A 17,791-nucleotide genomic window follows, 5' to 3' on the forward strand; every position below is an offset into this window, starting at 1 on the left:
GTGTGGTCAGCAAAGCCAGGCACAGAGCAGACAACACACTTCTGACGAATGAATGAAAGTGATTTGATCTCTGGGCTCAGAGAGCAGGTGCGCTCCCACCCTATGTCTCTGCCCCACGTCCATGCCTGCATTTCCCTGAACTTGATTCTGATTTCTATATATGCAGAAACCCTGGGGGTAAAGCAGCCGTCCCTCCAGTGATAGCACTGGACAGTCGCAGTCGTGTCCAGTGCCGTGAGTGGTGCCTTTGCCAGTCCGGGAAGAGCAGGACGCCTGAGTGTTTGCACAGCTCCAGATGCTTGTAGGATGTGTAAGGCCAGGGTCAGGAGAGGCCTGCCTAAGGAGCATCTCTGTTTCCATCATTTGCCTCCTGTTCAGCCCCTCAAAGCTCCCCCAACTGACATTCCTTCTCCCCTGTAAAGACTGACATCTCCTGAGAAGAAAACACTGAAGGGGTGCAAAGTGCAGGAGGCATAGGAAGAGGTGCCGGCTGTTCACTATTACCTGGCCAGGGTGGGAGAGCCACACGACTCAGGGATGCCACCTTGAGGTGAGAGCATTCCTGACGCAAGTGCAGTATCCGATGGTTTTCCCAAAGAAGTTCATAGATCGACTTGACAGGAGTGAATAGAGGCTCTGGGGTGCATGATTCTAGATGGTGGGCTGGGGGCAGAGAGGAGGGGAAGCCTGGGTGGGTGTGAGCTGCTGTGAGGCCAAGCAGAGACGTCCTTGAAAGCCACACACCCACTGTCCCCAACTGTGGGACCCCCGCTCCCTAAAGCCCACCGGCCCTGGGTGAGCGAATCGTACCATACTCTGTGCTAGGGAAGGAAGCCTGGACGTCCCCACCTATTGTGGAGTGACACGGGCACTACTGTTAAAAAAACAAGTACCACATGCATCTTCTGAGACAGGGAAAGTTTATTATAGGTCTAGGAGGAGATGGAAGAAAAACCAACAAAACCCAACCCCATCTCCCTATTCAGAAAGGGCTTTGGGAATTCATGGAGTTAGGATGAAGGGGTGTGACAGGGCAAAACCAAGTGACACAATATGACTGGTGCGTAGGAAAGAGGTATGGAGAGTCAGTGGAGCATGCACGTTAAAAATCATGCAGGTTAAGCCATGGTGGCTGCAGCGCCAGCATCCTATATGGGAGCCAGTTTGAGTCCTGGCTGCTGCACTTCTGATTCAGCTCCCTGCTAGTGTGCCTAGGAAAGCAGCAGACGATGGCCCAAATGCTTGGGCCCCTGAATCTGTATGGGAGACCCAGATGAAGCTCTTGGCTCCTGGCTTTGGCCTGGGCCAGCCATGGCCATTGCAGTCATTTAGGGAGTGAACCAACAGATGAGAGATCTCTCTCTCTGTCTCTGTTCTTCTCTCTCTCTCTCTCTCTCTTTCTCTCTCTCATTGCCTTTCAAATAAATAAAATAAATCTAAAGCAAAAATAATAAATACAGGGGTGAATTCATGGACACCTCAAGTCTGCATGGGATTAGAATGCATGCACGAGATTGTTTTTATACAAAGAGACAAACTGATAGAAATTATTGGATGCAGGAGAGGACCCTCCCTATAGGAAGTAGATGAATGGGGTTTTTCAGTGTTGGTTTTTTTTTGGGGGGGGGGGTTGAGAGGAGTGAGAGCAGGGTGCTAGCAAAGCATATGAGCCCTGACAATGAGAGAGTCCCTGCTCAGTGCTTGCCTCTGTGGCCATGGTCAAGTCCATTTCTTTATCTGTAAAGTGGGGATAGGATCACCACCTTGAAGGATGGTGGGACTACCTGTACATACCCTAGCACATAACAAGTCCTCAATAAATGGCAGTCATTACCACTGTGCCAGTTCTCCAAGGCTGGAAGCCGGCAGCTCTGGAAGCTTCGATGCCCATGGGTGTGGATGTGTTAGCAACGCTCTGCGCTCCAGAGCAGCTGCCATTTGTCAGTGTGTGCTTTGCTGTGCAGCAGGTGGGGTGACCCCGTGCGTGAAGGTGGGGTCAAAGTCCAGAGTGAGGTGCAGGAAGTGGGCTTTCACGCTACCTCGTCCACTCTGAAGGGGGAAGATAGTGGCACACGTGAGTGAAGTGGCCAGCACCAGGAAGAGTGGCTGGGTCGGTGGGCGCAGCGGGCACTCGAGTGGGCGCTTGGATGCCTTCTCGTCGTCCTGGCTGTGGACACCACTGTGTGGAGGAGGCGGCCTGCTTCTCATTACAGAGAGGCCTCCGGTTGCTTTTCTCTTGTAACTAACATCTGTACTTAGTTAACACCGACCTGAGAGGAACTATCGCTACTTCACAGGAAGACTATGATTGAATTACCTTGTGTTAATTAGGGATGTCTAAATCACCGAGATCCCCTTGGTGAGAGCCTTGATATAAATAGGCAGTCGTAACAGTGGTACTGTGCTTAATTCAAATTGTATCTTCTGAAATTTAATTAATTTAGTAATAGTTTTAAATGAGCCTGTCGGAGCTCTAAACGGTCCTTGGTGACTTGAAGGAGTTAACAGAGCATCCAGAAGTTCCCGGTGCGCTCTCCGAAAGCAGCTTGCTCATGGAATAATCGGGTTCCGTCAGCTCGGTGCCCCTCTACGCCTGCAGGAAGGAGGTGGGCCAGCTTCTGAACCATTCTCATTGTTCTTTGGGGAAGCTGCCCTCCGTACGAGACACAGCCTCTGAACTCACGAGCAGTAATGTTTCTTAAACGAGGGCAGCCGTGGCGGGGCACTGGGCTTCTTTCCCTCCTACCAGGCCTGCCCTGGAGGCGGCCGTAGCTGGCTGGAGACTGGGTCTTCACTGGCCTGCTCCTGGCTGCCCGCAGTCCCAGTCGAAAGTTCCTGGTAGCTGAGTCCTTCACCTCACCACATCTCTTCCTCCTGTCTGACCGTGGAGGACACTGGAGCACAAAGTGCATCATCGTTGCAGCTTTATGAAAGAGCAGCCAAGTGTGAAGAGACCGACACGACCCGTGGCCTAGGGAAGGTGAGGTTTATCTGTGCGCATCCCTGAGGTTACCATGGTGCCAAGCAACTCATCATTGCTATAAGCAGACTGTGTAATTGGGGAGTATTGCATAAGGCTTTCCATAGTAATCTGGAAAGATCTGGAGCACACCCAGCTCTTCCCAAGGAGACTTCAGGTCATAGGAAGACGACCACAAAATAGGGAGAGGAGGATTGTCATAACTTAGGTGCCCGAGGACTGACTGTATAGATGCTGTCTGTATAGAGAAGCACAGCATGATCATTTACTGCATGCGCTAGTCAAAATTAGTCTGTAGCTTTTCTGGCTAGCTTTATAATGGCAACGGTTCCTTTTCTAGAATTGCTTAGATTCTGTTTTGTTGCTTGAATTTCAATACTTTTTTATTTTCCTTATGAAAATCATATAAGACTGAAAACAGTACAAGATGGAATCCAAAATTCTTTCCATTTTCTGAAATATAAGATTCAGTGACCATATATCCTTTATCCCAAAATTTGTGCTTTGATCTGTAAATAATCTGAACAGTTGGAACCCCTGTTTTTCCAAAGCCCTTTTCGGTTTTACACAAGCTCTTTGGCATACTGGAGCTTCACCAGCCCCTGGTGTGTTTAAATATGTTTGGGACCACGTAGGGACTTCTAGTAATGCTGAATCCTAGCTGTTCTTGAAATGGGAGTGAATTCCTTCTAAACCAGAGTTTGGTTGTGACTTCCTATTTTATTTAGCTGTCTGCATAAATAGACGTGTTGGTAAGATAAGCCACTCTGGTGCATTCATTGTTTTTATTTAGCTCCGTCTCTGTGATGATTTCCCCCCCTTTTTTTTCACTCTAGGAGCACACTGCAGGGCAGAGGGGGTCCAGTTTCTTCTTTCTGATATTGTCCCTTATCTTTGCTCCTTTCTCCTCTCTTCCTAGCCTGATAAATGGGGCCTTGCTACCAACATCTAGTAGCTAATGCTAGAAGTGCTTCTCAGATCCTGCACAAATGCCAGTCCGGCCATCCAGTGTGTACTGGATGCCAAAGCAACTACTAGAAAGTAGCAACTTCGAGCAACAAATGGGCTGTTTCAATCACATGATATTATCTTTTTTTTTTTTTTTTTTTTTTTTTGGACAGGCAGAGTTAGACAGTGAGAGAGAGAGAGAGAAAAACAGAGAGAAAGGTCTTCCTTCCATTGGTTCACCCCCAAATGGCCACCACGGCCGGTGCTTCCTCCTGGTCTCCCATGCGGGTGCAGGGCCCAAGCACTTGGGCCATCCTCCACTGCCCTACTGGGCCACGGCAGAGAGCTGGACTGGAAGAGGACAGAACAGGCGCCCCAACTGGGACTAGAACCCAGAGTACTGGCGCCACAGGCAGAGGATTAGCCTAGTGAGCCGCGGCACCGGCCTAATCACATGATATTATCTATCAGGACTTCTATGCTGAATCCAAATGGTTATCTGGGTGAGTGCAGGTGATACTTGCATTCCACTGGGTAGCACAAGCATGTGACTTTATCTTATATTCTTGTGGTGAGTTTCTGTTCAGTGACCCTCCCCTGTGTGTGTGAGTGTGATCGTGTACCCATTTGGGGGGAGAAGCGATAGAGGCGTTGACTGGTCTAGGAGGCTTCTCTGCTAATGGGAAAACTCAACAAGATACCCAGGGGTGAGATGGGATGTTGCTTGCAGGGTTGTATCTGAAATTTAGTGCGTAGGTGGTTCTGGATGTACCAGTGTTCAGAGGAAAAGCAGTAACAGGAGAGCCACATGGATCCCTTGTGTGCCTCCCTGGCTCTGCAGTACACTTTACAGGAAGTTAGATGTGTTGACAAGTTAGAGAATTCTTGGTTTCTCAAGTGTGGACCCAAGGTCACTCAACTCATAATGTGCATCGGATTTACATAGCATTTGGCATTTACTCTCCAGAAAGAAATGATTGTTAGAATAGTTGAATACAATGTCCAGACAGGCTTGTATGATGCCAAGGCCATTTTTTGGTTGAATGCAATAGAAACTCAGAGTTTAACTATTACTTCTTAATAAAACTACATCGAATTTTGTAAAACAAAAAATTCAGAAAATTTTTGAAATACTCTTCCTTCTTTTATTTTAAGATTTATTTATTCATTTGAAATGAGAGAGAAGGTGAGAGAGAGAGAAAGTGAGAGAGAAAGAGAGAGAGAGAGAGAAATCCTTCATTTGCTGGTTCATTCCCCAGATGGCCACAATGGCCAGAGCTGGGCCAGGCCAACGCCAAGCCCGGAGCCTCCTCCAGGTTTCCCATGTGGGTGGCAGGGGCAAGCACTTGGGCCGTCCTCCGCTGCTTTTCCCAGGCTGTCAACAGGGAGCTGGATTGGAAGCAGAGCAGCAGGGGTGTGAACCAGCAACCAGTGGGATTCCGGCGTGCCAGACGGTGACTTCGCCCACTCCGCCACAGTGCTGACCGTGCTCTCTGTCCTGTGGTCAGTTCTGTTGTAACGCTTGTTTCTGAAACACAGATTTGTTGGAATGCAGCTGCTACTGTGATATCTGAGCATCACGCAAATTTCAAATTTTGCATTTGCTTGTGCACAACTTTGTCCGGAAACAACACTGAGGAAATGCAGAAAACTGCATCTGGGTGAACTAGCTAAACATCCTCCTCCACTCTCATGTCTGCCGGCTACATCCGTGGGCCGGTGCGCTGTGAGCCACACTGTCCACACCTTGTGCCACAGCTTTCGTTAGACTGCAGGGAACCCTCCTGCCACCTCTTCACGGTAACGCACCCACTTCCACAAGCGACCTTCTGGTCTTTGTTGGGGGTGAACTGCCATGTTTATTGCAGTATTTTTGCCCTGTTTAACCTTTCAACAAATGCAAAACTGTGGTTTTACGTGTCTCAGTGAATTTGTGAGTGCCCCTCGCCCCTTTTCGCTGTCAGCCCTGTGGTTGTTATTAGACAACGTTGCACAGTGCAGTGCTTCTTGGGAATGCGTGCGTTGCATTCTAGCAGAGCTGTCAGTACTGTTGTTCATCCTGTGAAATTACCCGACGACCAAACCCAGAGCTCCCCATGCTCTGCACTCAGCTTCCTTCCAGAAACTCTCCTCACCAGCTCGTGCATTGGTAAGCGCTTGAGACCCTTGTTCCATTCCTTCTGTCTGCCCACTCCTGTGTCCTCCCTGACCTCTGGGTCCTCTCTGTGTAAGAATTCCGGAGCAGGGGCCAGCGCTGTGGCGCAGTGGGTTAACACCCTGGCCTGCAGTGCTGGCATCCCATATGGGCATCAGGTTGAGACCCAGCTGCTCCACTTCCAATCCAGCTTTCTGCTGTGGCCTGGGAAAGCAGTGGAAGATGGCCCAAGTCCTTGGGTCCCTGCACCCACATGGGAGACCCGGAGGAAGCTCCTGGCTCCTGGTTTTGAACCGGCACAGCTCTGACCATTGTGGCCAGTTGGGGAGTGAACCAGTGGATGGAAGACCTTTCTCTCTCTCTTTCTCTCTCTCTCTCTCTGCCTCTCCTTCTCTCTCTGTGTAACTCTGACTTTCAAGTAAATAAATAAATAAATTTAAAAAAAAAAAAAGAAAGAATCCTGGAGCATCACTGTGCTACTCATTTTTCTTTAAAATTCCTCCATTGGCACTGTGGACAATTTTTCCATCTCAGCTTCCACTTCCGTGCACAAAATCACCAACTTTCCAATGCCCAGACCAAGCTTTACACGATTCCTGGTTGCTGCTGGAAATTCTCACAAGACTTCTGCTGTGTCCACCAACTCAGCTCATCTGGGGCGGGAGTCCACACGGAAGGGCTCCCTGCAGCTGGAAGGAGTTGGCCTTTTTATTTGTGAACTGCAAAGCACTTCTAGCTGGCGGGTTGTTACAGCTCCTGCTATCCCAGCCCGCTTACCCTCCCTGTGGTCTCTGGGTCTCCCTTCTGTGCGCCCTGCGGAGTCGTCCCAGCCTGCAGCCCTTCATCTTGTCCTCTGCCGGCCCTCGGCTGCCTCTCCCGTCGCAGTGGCCCTGTGCTCTGCTCCTCTCCCTTCCTTGACACCGCTCCTTGGCTCAGCAGTCAGCTTCGATCCCAGCACACTCTCTCTGGTCCAGATGGTCCAGGGTTTGTGAGGACATTCAGACTCCATCGAGTAGATCCATGTCTTACCCAGTCTGCCCCCTGGCTCCTTCGCTGCCCATGTCCCCCCCCTCTCTCCCCCCCCCCCCTTCTTCTGCTGTGAGTTCTAAGCCCAGAGAACTTACTTTACATTGTTGCAGATTCCGCCCCTCCCTCACATGCGTGCAGTGGGGTCCTGGTGTGGTCTCAACCAAACTGCTCCTCTGTGAAAAGTGCCTTTTATCGGCAAATCTCCATTTTCTTTTCTCTAGATCCCCCCCCCTATAATTTGCATAGTGAAAAATGTGAAAGTGAAATCTCATGAGAAACCCTGGACAAGGTGCTTTGGAGAGGTTGTTGAGCAGGTGCCTGCACAGTGACCTTGCTGGAAAGAACAAGGCTAAGCAGCTCCCAGCCCTCCCCCGCAGCTGGGTGCCGCCACGCCCCTCCTGCACCTGTGCAAAGAAGCCCTGGGTTAAACTGCAGAGAGCCTGCAGCCTTTTAGACCTCAGTTCAAATATGCGGCTTTTAAACAAAAAGCCGTGACTTTATAAATGATTCCTCGCCCATTAGTTCAAATGTGTGACATTTGCTGTTCTTGCAAGGCTTTATTTTAGTAAAAGAAAATGTTACCTCTGGATTTCAGTTTGCGAGTCCTAGATCGCAGTGTTCCCACATTTGACTCGAAAATTCTTCACCCACTCAGTAATAATTACTGTAAAGTGTTAAAAAGAAAAGCCATAGTGTTAGCTCAAGGATGCAGGAAAAAAAGGCACTGGGGCTTGTGGATTCCTGCAGAAGGGCGCTGGCCCTTTCTGTCCCATTCTGGGGGTCAGGGGCTGGCTCACCCTGTGGGCGGTGCAACCCGCGGTGAGCTGAAGGCACCGCAGCCCACTCATTTATAAAAACGGAAGTTGATTTTCTCACCGCCCCAGATCAAGCTGTCAGCCTCTGGCCGGGTTCTTCTTGGTGCGTGCTCCCACAGTGGAAGGTGGAAGAGCCCAGTAGCTGCATGCTATGTCCAGGGCCTCTTTGATTCACGAGCGAAGAGCCCTCTGGCTACCAGCACATTGGCAGCACCGGAGTTCTGGAGGGGACGCAGAGCACACGCTGCCATTCAGAGCCTTCTGATCAGAGGGAAAATCTGAGTTAGGGTTGAATCCTGTCCTGTTTTCTGAAGGCCTCGTCCCTGATGTACATCACTGGCTTGATGTTCATCCTTGGAGTCCTGAGACAAGTCCTGCTGTGGCTCAGTCCTCCCAGGGTCTTTCCTGAGCCTGCTGGTGGTGCCTGAAGCCGCACCTGCCACCCGGCCATCCACGGAGGCCGCTGTGGATCTCCAAGTTTGGGGTGTTCTTGGGGAGGGCTGGCTGTGCTCCATCATCTGCCCAAGTGCACTGGCATATCTGAGAGTGCTAGCCTTTGAGTGTGTTTGGGAAGGTGCTTACCTGTTAGGACTCTGTGTCACCCTGTTCTCCTTCATGAGGGCTGCAGGGCCGTTCTGCTGCTGTGACTTGGTGAGAAACAGCACAGCAGATGCACCGCTGCACCTGTGAGCTGGGGACAGGGACAGGCCAAGGAGGGAGTTAGGAGGTGGGGATTTTCCCTCTGAAACTGAGGTTTCAAAACAAGAATAAGGGACAAATCAACACCTTAGAAGACGTTATTACTTAATCCTCATTCACCCAAGGACTTAAAATCACTGGCAAAGTACTTTCGTAATTAACAAACTCTGTGTTCCTGAGATGAAAGGAGATTTAGTAAGTTGTCCAGCATCAAACATGACATCCTTATGTTAAGAACAGTGGACTCCAGGGCTATCACCTGCAGTGCCAGCATCCCATGTGGGCGCCGGTTCAAGTCCCGCTGCTCCACTTCCAATCCTGCTCTCTGCTATGGCCTGGGAAAGCAGTCCTTGTGCCCCTGCACCTGCGTGGAGGACCCGGAGGCTCCTGGTTCCTGGCTTCAGATCGGCACAGCTCCAGGCATTGTGGTCATCTGGGGAGTGAACCAGCGGATGGAGGACTCTTCTCTCTCTCTCTCTCTCTCTCTCTGCCTCTCTGTAGCTCTGCCTTTCAAATAGATAAATAAATAAATCTTTTGGAAAAATAGACTTGCATATTCTGAAAACAGATTTTTCCTACCTGATGGGCAGATTGTAAAACAAAAAATAAAGGAGCAGTCTACAGAAACCTAGTGAAATAAAACAAGAATACAGTAATCGTCTTCTTCATAGCCAATCTGCAGAGGAGTTTCTCCCACACTACTATGCGGAGTTATTTTCAAAACAGCACTCTTGTGAAGGGCATTTCTGGTTTGTGTTCAGTGTACTAAAATATAGATTTTAGTGTGCTAAACTTTGTGTTTTTCATCTTCTTGAGTCCTGTGTTAGAACCTCATATGGGCTTCAAAAAGGTTGTGGAAAAAATGAAATTAAAAGATAGGTTTATTTGCAAAGGTTGTTCAAAAGGTTGTTCAAATTTTCATGGACTGTACATACTATGAAAAAAAAAAACTTTGCATGGATGTCACAGGTTTTTGGTTCAAAATAAATACACTTCAGTTCCATCTATTCACCTAACTTTCTAAAGTCCCCATCTCCACAGAGAAAACAAGGTAACTTAAAGCTGTTTTTCCTTGTCTCATCTCGATATTATTCCCCACACATCTGCTTTTGTCTAACGTAAAATGTTTATTCTAGTCGTTTCACATTAAATATGAGTGAGTTTTCTGTATAATAAATTGTTTATTGTCATTTTTTAAAAAAATTTTCTCAAAGTGCTGCATGGAAATTTTATTTGGAAGACGTAGCTCTGGGTCCGTGTCAGCGATTGAGACGACCGTGCCATCCTTTCAGGAGCTGCAGAATTCCCTGTGCTCCTTCTCGAACATTCTGTGTCACTTTCCTCTCAACTTGGGCAACTGCTTCTCATGTGTCAAGACCCATCGTGGTATTATAGGAAAGGCAGCAACCTGGAGGTCCCATGGAACGCCAGTTCCATTATTTATTAATTATAAGCCCTTTTGCCTGTTTACTGACAGCCTTGGGAAAGTGGTCTTCAGTTCACATCTGTAAGACTAACATCAGCTGTCAAATGCCCACCTCGCATGGTAGTGAAGTAGTCAAGTGAAAGAGAAAGCGCTGGGTGCATGCCTCATGCAGATTAGTGGTTCAATCACTTTCATCTTGATTCATTTAACCAACACTTGTACTATGCATAATCACAGGCTGTTACAAAGTAGCAGACCCGGACAGAGACAGGTCCCTAACTAGATCGGCGGGGGCCCAGGGCTGCCCCTGCTGGATCTTCAGTGCCCTGTGCTTCAGCCGACGAAGGGGAAGGGAAGACACGGGTGGGCTGGGTGGGTGGCAGGGAGGCTGATCCCCAGGAGCTGCCCGCCGAGACCCCTGACCCTTAGTGCTCCTCCTAGGAGACCCTACCCCCCATAGAACTCCCTTCCGAGTGCCCAGAGGGGCCGTGACACTCAAGGAGCGCTTAGGCAAGGCCGCAGAGTGGAAGATGAACCAACTCATACTTTGCACAAGAACTCGAAACTGTTTACATACATTAATTATAAATATGTACCTCAAAACTACACAAAGATATAAACTGGCACTTCTCGCTTCCAGGGGAAGCGCTGCAAACATTTAATAACAGATGTGACAAAGTGAGTCATGTCTGCCTTCCTGAGCGGATTGTTTACCGTGTGCCTACCTTCCCCTTGGCTGGTCCCCGTGGAGCTCCCCTCGCCTGCAGTCTGCTAATGCCTGCTGCTGTTTACTTCCAAGTCTCAGGATAACTCACTGTGTGTGTGTTCTCTGCCCGGGTGTATCAACCACCTCCACACTTTATTCACTGCTCATGAGTTAAGGGGGGGGGGGGGGACTTCACTCCCATTATCAGGAGAGGAACTTCCGCATTGAAATCTAAGCCACAAACAGATACTTCTGTGGGCATCACCGTGGGTGCCATGACACCGCAGGTGCCTCACCGTTACAAGAGCTCACCCAAGGGCTGCGGCTTAGCGCTGAGTTCCATCACACACAGGCTCCAAGGGCAGGGCCACGTTTTATTGTGATTATTGTTTGTTCATCTGTCTTTTCTTCCTTACCACCCTCAACACTTAGTATGGGCCCACACATACAGAGTTACAGAGGCAGAGGCAGAGAGAGAGACAGAGAGAGAGAAAGGTCTTCCATCTGCTGGTTCACTCCCCAAATGGCCGTAATGGCAGGAGCTGGGCCGACCTGAAGCCAGGAGCCTGGAGCTTCTTCCGGGTCTCCCACGTGGGTGCAGCGGCCCAATCACTTGGGCCGTCTTCTACTGCCCTCCAAGACCATTAGCAGGGAGCTGTATCGGAAGTGGAGCAGCCGGGACTCAAACCAGCACTCATATGGGATGCCGGCGCTGCAGGTGGAGGTTTAACCTACTACACCACAGCGCCAGCACCAAGTGGTGTAGTGTCTTTAACAAGCTCATTGTATACGTAGGAAATTTTGGTTCTGGAAGGTTAAATGCCCTGCCCTAGATGACAAAGCTGATGAGTGGCGGCACCAGCACTGAAGCCGTATGCCTGTGTGCTCGTCCTGCCTTAGCACACCCCCTTCCTCGCCCATCGAGTGGTGCTGGGTCTGGACCACCTTTCCCCTGCGTGCTGTCTGCGTGGCCCTGTGCTCTCTGTTCCCCTTTTATTCCCTTCCTTCCTTCTGTTCCTGCTCGTTTGCTCCCTGACTGGGTTTATTTCTTTGCTTGCATTTTTTTTCCTTTTTCCTTTGATGGTCAACCTCCATGCTTGCTAGAAGTCCTTGCTTTTCAGATCTCTCATTGGCTTGACATCAAAGCTGGAAAAGGTTACTGCTGACAGTTTGGACCTTTTCAGTATGCAAATCATGTCATGGTACAAATGATTTTATATCAGTATAATCGAGTTCTTAACTATTCATTTTTTATCACTGCCTGTTCAATATGTCAGGCTGTAAAATAGCATATTTTAATTTATAGGGATGACTCAGATCTTGGAGAATGAATATGAAAATACTGAATTTCAAAGTGTAAGCTTCATCCTGTAGGCCATGTAGCCCCAGTTTCTGCACAGGCCCGCCTGTAATAGACCCTCCCCGAATAAAGAAGAGTTTGTAAACTAATGCCTACGTTGGCCTTTCACGTTTTTATGTGTATTATAATTTTTGTAGAACAGTAAAAGTTGATAAATGCTGTGTGATTAACGTTGAGAATCCAGTGCACTTTTTGAAGAGTCATATTGGCTATACTTTGAGTAAGTACAGCTAATCAAAATATGATGTTCTTTGAGTTATACAAACAGCCTATGCTAAGCATATTTAGTTAGTATAGGCAATTGCTCTGACGGTTAGTGACAAATATCATGAAGAAAAATAAGACAGAGTTAAAGGAATGAATGGGTGCCTATTATTTAAAAATAGAAAGGCCATATCAAATTGGTGAGTAATATTATAATGCAAAATATTTGAACATTTAAGTATAAAAAATTAGACACCCAGACAAGTATTGTACCCATTTAAGTATGAGACTTGAAACTAGCTATTCCGGTTCCATAGTGATTTTATAACCAACACGATTATTTGAGACAGATGTTTCCCTAGCAGTTTGGTAATTGAAATAATTGATCATCTGTGCTCTGGTCCTTTCTTTTATTCAGCCTTGAGCTTTTTTTTTTTTTAAAGATTTTATTTATTTATTTGACAGGCAGAGTTACAGACAGTGAGAGAAAGAGACAGAGAGAAAGGTCTTCCTTCCGTTGGTTCACCCCCCAAACAGCCGCAACAGCCGGAGCTGCACCGATCCGAAGCCAGGAGCCTCCTGCTCTCTCACGCGGGTGCAGGGGCCAAGCACCTGGGCCATCCTCCACTGCTTTCCCAGGCCATAGCAGAGAGCTGGACTGGAAGAGGAGCAACTGGGACTAGAACTGGCGCCCATATGGGATGCTGGCACCTTAGGCGGAGGATTAACCTAGTTCGCCACGGCGCCGGCCCCAGCCTTGAGCTTTTAAAATAAGCGCATGCAGTCTGGAGCAAGAACTTTAAGTTGAATATTTTTAAAACCATTGATAGTAATGTTTATGATTTGTGATGAATGGCATCAAATAAATGCTGTTTATTGATTCTCCTTATCTGTCTTAAATTTTCAGATGAAGACATTTTGACTGAAATGGGTGAAGTATGTAAGGCCTTTCCACAAGAGAAGTTTAAGATTTTGTTAAAATAGATGACCAAAAATGTGATTTAAAGCTCAAGTCAGATGTGCTGCACACATTTATCTGTAGCTCCTCGCACTGAGACAAACTCAGTCCTGGCGCAGGGTTCAGGTTCAGCGTTGCTAGTCTAGGTGCCTGAGAGCATACTGCACAGTCTTGTTTAAACTGCCGTGTGAGAAACGCATTTTACATTTGTAACAGACATACTTGAGCCGGTGCTGTGGCTTAACAGGCTAATCCTCCGCCTTGCGGCGCCAGCACACCGGGTTCTAGTCCAGATGCCCCTCTTCCAGGCCAGCTCTCTGCTGTGGCCAGGGAGTGCAGTGGAGGATGGCCCAAGTGCTTGGGCCCTGCACCCTCATGGGAGACCAGGAGAAGCACCTGGCTCCTGGCTTCGGATCAGCGCGCCGGCCACTGGGGGGTGAACCAACGGAAAAGGAAGACCTTTCTCTCTGTCTCTCTCTCTCACTATCCACTCTGCCTGTCAAAAACAAAAACAAAACAAAACAAAAAAAACCACAGACATACTTGAACTTAACTAATGGGAAGTCAGATTAAAAAAAAAAAAATTTTGCGTCCTCACATCAGCCTGCTTTTGGGAGAGGGGCCTTGTGCGCAGCCGCCCTGTTGTCGGGAATCTCACGAGCGCTGTCCCTTGCAGATGATCCAGTCCCTCAAGGCCGTGCTGGAGAACGCAGATGCTGTCTATGAGAAGATCGTGCACTGTCAGAAGGCAGGTGAGTGAGGCTCCTCTCTTAACCAGACAGTTGTCTCAACATGACCGCTTCCTTCTTATCCTCAATCAACAAAATCGGGCATGAAAGCCATTTTTCCGTGGCGTCAGGAAACATGAACTCACTGCTTCTCAAAGCTGGGTAACAGATTCACCTGGAAGGGGAGCGGGGAGCTATCAGACTCCGTGGTGCAAGGGAGGGGAGTGGCCAGAGTCATTCCGCCTGGCCCTGCCAAGGCACCGCAGGCAGCACTCGGAATTTAGCAAATCGGTAGCAGGCTCATTTTAAGTTGATAATTTCTAAGGGCCCGTGGATGACTTGTAGATATCCAAATGGCCCTTGGGAGAAGAGAGGTTCCCCACCTCTGGTAGGGTGGGGGGCAGGAATTAAGAGCTGTTAAGAATTCTCAGGGTTTCTGCCCTAATCTGTTCTCCTGTGGTAGAGCAGCACAGGCTGCTCACACCCACCTGCTGGCCCCTGAGCCTTGAGAGTGCACGTAGGCTCAGTGAGGCTCGCGCGGAGAAGGACAACCAGGAAGGTGGACGCGGACTGTCTGCACTTTTTAATACATGGGCATGTTCAAGTGCTGATAAGTTCACTGACATCCAAATGTTATACTAGATTATGAAATTCAACTTCCGTTGACAGCATCTTCTTAATTAACATTTGTTGAATTTTAGCTGTGGTAAAACAAAACAATCAAGTGTCCTACGTTGTAATAAAAATGGAGTTCTTTCAGTTTTCTAATTTCGCTGTGTCCGTTTGGAAGACTGTCACAGAGAGAGTATTTGTCAGTCATAAATAAGAATATCTTCAGTTGCTTTCTAAGGTTTTGGATTGCTGTTTTTTAAATCAAGAGACTATCACCTAGCCTGAAAAGAAAATCATCTCTCGTCTCAGAAATGAACTCACTTAAAGCAGACTGAAGACAAAGAAGTGTGTGACAGTTTTCTTTTCTGACGGACCAGTCACGTTCATGACTCATCAATAAACTCCAACATCTCCAAGCTGCTTTATTCATCTTGTCAGCAAAATATTGTTAGCAGAGAGGTCTTTCCACTCCTGGTCATCCCCAGGCTGATCTCCCGTCAGCCCACAACTAAAGCAGATTGCTTCAAACACACGTAACGTGTCATTTTTATCATGTCACCATCCTATACAAAATCACACAGTACCTTCTGGTGCTGCACACCCCAAATCTAAGCTTTTAACTTGGCATGTGAGATCATCTGCCACTTGGCCCACCATAAATAATAATACATTGCCAATAATATGTAACATATTTTAATTAAACCAATTTTCATTCATTCGTTAAGCATGAATTGAACTTCTGTATGCATAAGGTACTTGGTAGCTTTTGCATACCAAAATATGAAAAAATGGTCGTTTTTTTGTCTTCTAAAATCTTCACATTGAACAGGAGATATGAAAGTATTACAGTCAAATATGTTGAGTATTAACTGTGATTACTGAAGAGCTCAGCTCAGTTGTAGTTGGGACCCATATGTTTTTCAGAACAGGACGGGACTGAATTGTAAAGTACTGACTGTCGTAGCTGTGTGCACCGGGTTTTCTTTTTTCTTTCTTTCTTTCTTTTTTTTTTTTTTTTTTTTAAGATCTATTTATTTGACAGGTAAAGTGGCAGAGACAGAGTGCGAGAGGTCTTCCATCCACTGGTTCACTTCCCAAAATGGCCATAATGGCCAGGGCTGGTGGAGGCCAAAGCCAGGAGCCCAGAACTCCAACATGACCTCCCCTGTGAGTGGCAAGGGCCCAAGTACATTGGCCCTCATCTGCTGCCTTCCCAGGCACATTAGCAGAGAGCTGGATCAGAAATGGAACACCCAGGGCTCAAACTGACACTCCTGTATGGGATGCCTGTATGGGATGCCATGGGATGCTGTAACCTGGGCAGCACAACACTGGTCCCTGAGGGAATTCACGGGAGACTACTGATAACAGTTGAGGAAGCTGCTCCAGGGAGTGATGGGGGGGGGGGCACCCACCCTCTCCCCTGGGCTGCCCTGCCCGGTTCCCTGTGTGTTTCCAGTTAGATTTGCCCAGACCACCTGTCTGGTTAGACTTTGTTTCCACCCTCTCTGCCAGCCTGCACGTCTCTGAAATTGTCTCAACAGTCTTCCAGGGACCTTTTGCGATTTTCCCATCTCTGTTACCTGAACCATTCCAGTCAGTCCTTGAAAATGTTATTAGTTTCAGTTGGTAGAGCTTCTGCAGTTGTTGTGTTATTAATGCATTCCGTCTTCTGAGCAGTACCGAGACTGTATATTAGGTTCCTCTCTGTGCTTTCTCATGACAGGTGTTCTAACAGTCCAGCACAACAGTCACTTAGATACTAACTGACTGGAGATGAGCTGACTTATTATTAAGTACTCTGTTCTATGAAATGCAGGTATCACTATGAGAATTGTGGACTTTGTAGAATTTTTAAGATGAACTGTCAGAACAAAACAAATTTTATTAATTCAGAAATCTGAATTCTTTTCAGTTCGCTGGTTTATGAAATGTGCTCACGTGTCGTAGAATGAAGCTTTATGTTGTTCTTAGGCCTGACTGCAGGGAGCTACATGTCTGCACTTAAAAAGCTGAAGGCTTTGGGATGTTGCATGGGCGTGGCCCATAGCCAGGAACCACCATGTACTAACTCAAGTTGTTCTGAGGGTGAAGATCTTTAGAAGCCTGCAAAGATTATCTTTTGGTTTCACACTTACTGCCAACACCTACACTGCCCTTACCTTATCTTGAGTACTTATTTTAGAGTCCCTTGATGTTTTGTTTTTCGTGTTTACAGTTACCAGAAAGAGGTACAGTCATTACTCACATGAAGAATTGCTAATCTGTGTTGGGCTCAAAATACATTTGCGTAAGTTTTTACTTTTGAGAAGTCATTGTCATTCTGCCTGCAGAATTTCAGTCTTGCAAAGATGCAGGATCCCAAAGAGCTGCAAGAGAGGATTCTTCCAGAAGTATTTCAGACTTTTAAAATACAAATTTATATTCTTATTGCATAAAACAACTGGAAATAAGGATTTAGACAACCTGCCCTGACAACATGTTTAGAAGTGCACCCAGCTTGCACAGGTTCAGGGCCCTGGTTATGTAACTGTTTTTTTAGAGAAGAAGGTGTGTGTGCTGATGTATTTTTTGGCAAGAGAGGTGGGGCAAGAGAGGAGAGCTCAGAAGTGAAGACCCCTGTTCAGTCAGAGGGCAGCGGTGCCAATCAAAGGGAATAAGTAAGTATTGGGCCGGCCATAGAGGGTGATGTGGGATGCAGGAGTCCACACGGCCTGTGCGTGAGGCAGGTGAATGAGTGACAAGCGACACAGCTGTCCACGGAGCATGTGCAGCGGCGCTGAACAGCCGTCTGCAGGAGGAGAAACATCATACAAGTTCATTTTGTTTATTAAATTTGGGAAAGCTGATAAAAGATTTGCCAAATTCTTTCAGGGGAAGCATCCGTCTTCTACTCTCTCTCTTCTTCCGGGGCCCTAATTGTAGCCTCTCTGTGGGTTATGATCTCCTTCCTCGTCACTAATTCCAACTACTTGATAAAGGATAGGAAGATGATACTACAGAAACCCAGGCTGCTTTGCTTCCATGAGCTGGGTGTTCTGATCAGGTGATTTTAGATGGAAAATGAATTGTTCCCTGGAGAAGAAAAAAAAAGAAACCAATGACATAGCTCCTGTTAGAGATGAATTAATACATTTATTTAATCTCTACTCCCTTTTAAACCTCACTGGA

At 47.5% G+C, this 17,791-nt stretch overlaps 1 protein-coding gene across 1 annotated transcript in view; it reads left to right on the forward strand.

Annotated features, from left to right (window-relative positions):
- The window catches only part of PLCL2 (phospholipase C like 2), a 191,552-nt gene that overhangs the window by 133,166 nt on the left and 40,595 nt on the right, over positions 1-17,791 (forward strand). Inside the window, exon 4 of the mRNA XM_062215130.1 lies at positions 13,957-14,032. Coding sequence (XP_062071114.1) covers positions 13,957-14,032 — 76 coding nt within the window. The remainder of the gene's footprint in view (positions 1-13,956; positions 14,033-17,791) is intronic.

This window comes from Lepus europaeus, chromosome 2 (assembly GCF_033115175.1).
Source record: "Lepus europaeus isolate LE1 chromosome 2, mLepTim1.pri, whole genome shotgun sequence".
NCBI lineage: Eukaryota > Metazoa > Chordata > Mammalia > Lagomorpha > Leporidae > Lepus > Lepus europaeus.